This window comes from Sphaeroforma arctica (assembly GCF_001186125.1).
Source record: "Sphaeroforma arctica JP610 unplaced genomic scaffold supercont1.8130, whole genome shotgun sequence".
NCBI classification, from domain to species: Eukaryota; class Ichthyosporea; order Ichthyophonida; genus Sphaeroforma; species Sphaeroforma arctica.
The window spans coordinates 1-1,171 of NW_014032428.1; the positions used below are offsets into that span (position 1 = coordinate 1).

The following is a 1,171-nucleotide window of genomic DNA, read 5'->3' on the forward strand; positions in this document are numbered from 1 at the left end:
GTGTGTGTGTGTGTGTGTGTGTATGTGTGTGCGTGTGTGCGTGCATGTACATAAGTATCCCCCCACATGCGAGGCCAGTACAGTCCATGCAGTGCTTATTTTCACGGCAAGACATGCCCTAGTGACAGCCAGTGCACCCATACGTCTCACAGTAACTGGTCCATACAAAGAGATGAGTGAACATATTTGATATTTGATATTTGTGTACGTGCTAGTATCCTATGTAAAGAGTAGCCAGTCTGTGTATGATATAAGCATACACAAGGTTTTTATACTAATAATTATTTCTGTCATGACTAATTCATGAACAGGGGAAAAACCCCCTTATTACAACCCCATTTACATTTTATGTTACCCTTATGTTTATGTAACTAGTAGCCAGTCTGTGTATACTATAAGCATACAGATACATATGTGTACACCACACACACACACTACATCTCATACAACCCCCATTGGCCGGCTCTAGTAAAACCCGAAATCCCAAAAACCCTAAAACCCTCACACTCACATATCAACACCCACCCACACACCAGGTGTCGTCACTCCGTCCTGCCTGGCCCTCCCCCACATACAGCTTCGCCTCTGTAAGCTAAATTCCCTAAACCCTAAAACCCCCAGAATCCTAAACACCCACCCACACACCTGGTGTCGTCACTCAGTCCTGCCTGGCCCTCCCCCACATACAGCTTCGCCTCTGTAAGCCCCGTCTTGCAGCCAGTGCACACACACGCCCTACAGTATCGCGCACCCTTACGCTTAATGTATGCGTGCTTTCCTACGTACACACCACATAGCGTGCACAGGCACGCACGGCACACATTGCCGCCCTTGGGCAGAACCTCGCAGTCGCCGGGGCTGACGTTCTCGAACTCGCCCTGGAGTAGTGGCTTGGCGCACTGAATTAGTGGGTTGTTCGGGTGAGTTTTGGGTGGCTTTACCGCACTCAATTAGTGTTGAACTAGTGAGATAATTGGGTGAATTAGTTTGGGTGCTTGGTGGCTCTAAGGCCCTAGGTTGTTAGGTTATTAGTAGGGACAATTGTTTGAAATATTCAGTGAGTAATGTTTGGGGCTAATTAGCTGGGGTACTACGTGTATTTGCCGCACTGAATTAGTATGGCTGAATAGATCAAGTATTTGGTTTTGCATATATATATATATATATATAT

At 46.5% G+C, this 1,171-nt stretch overlaps 1 protein-coding gene across 1 annotated transcript; it reads right to left on the bottom strand.

Moving 5' to 3' along the window:
- Nucleotides 1-645: 645 nt before the first annotated feature.
- On the bottom strand, nucleotides 646-899 carry SARC_16462 (hypothetical protein; the record flags this gene model as incomplete). Its single annotated transcript, XM_014289433.1, has 1 exon — nucleotides 646-899. A coding segment is annotated over one exon (254 nt), but the record flags the coding sequence as incomplete, so codon positions are not given.
- Between the last annotated feature and the right edge of the window lie 272 nt (nucleotides 900-1,171).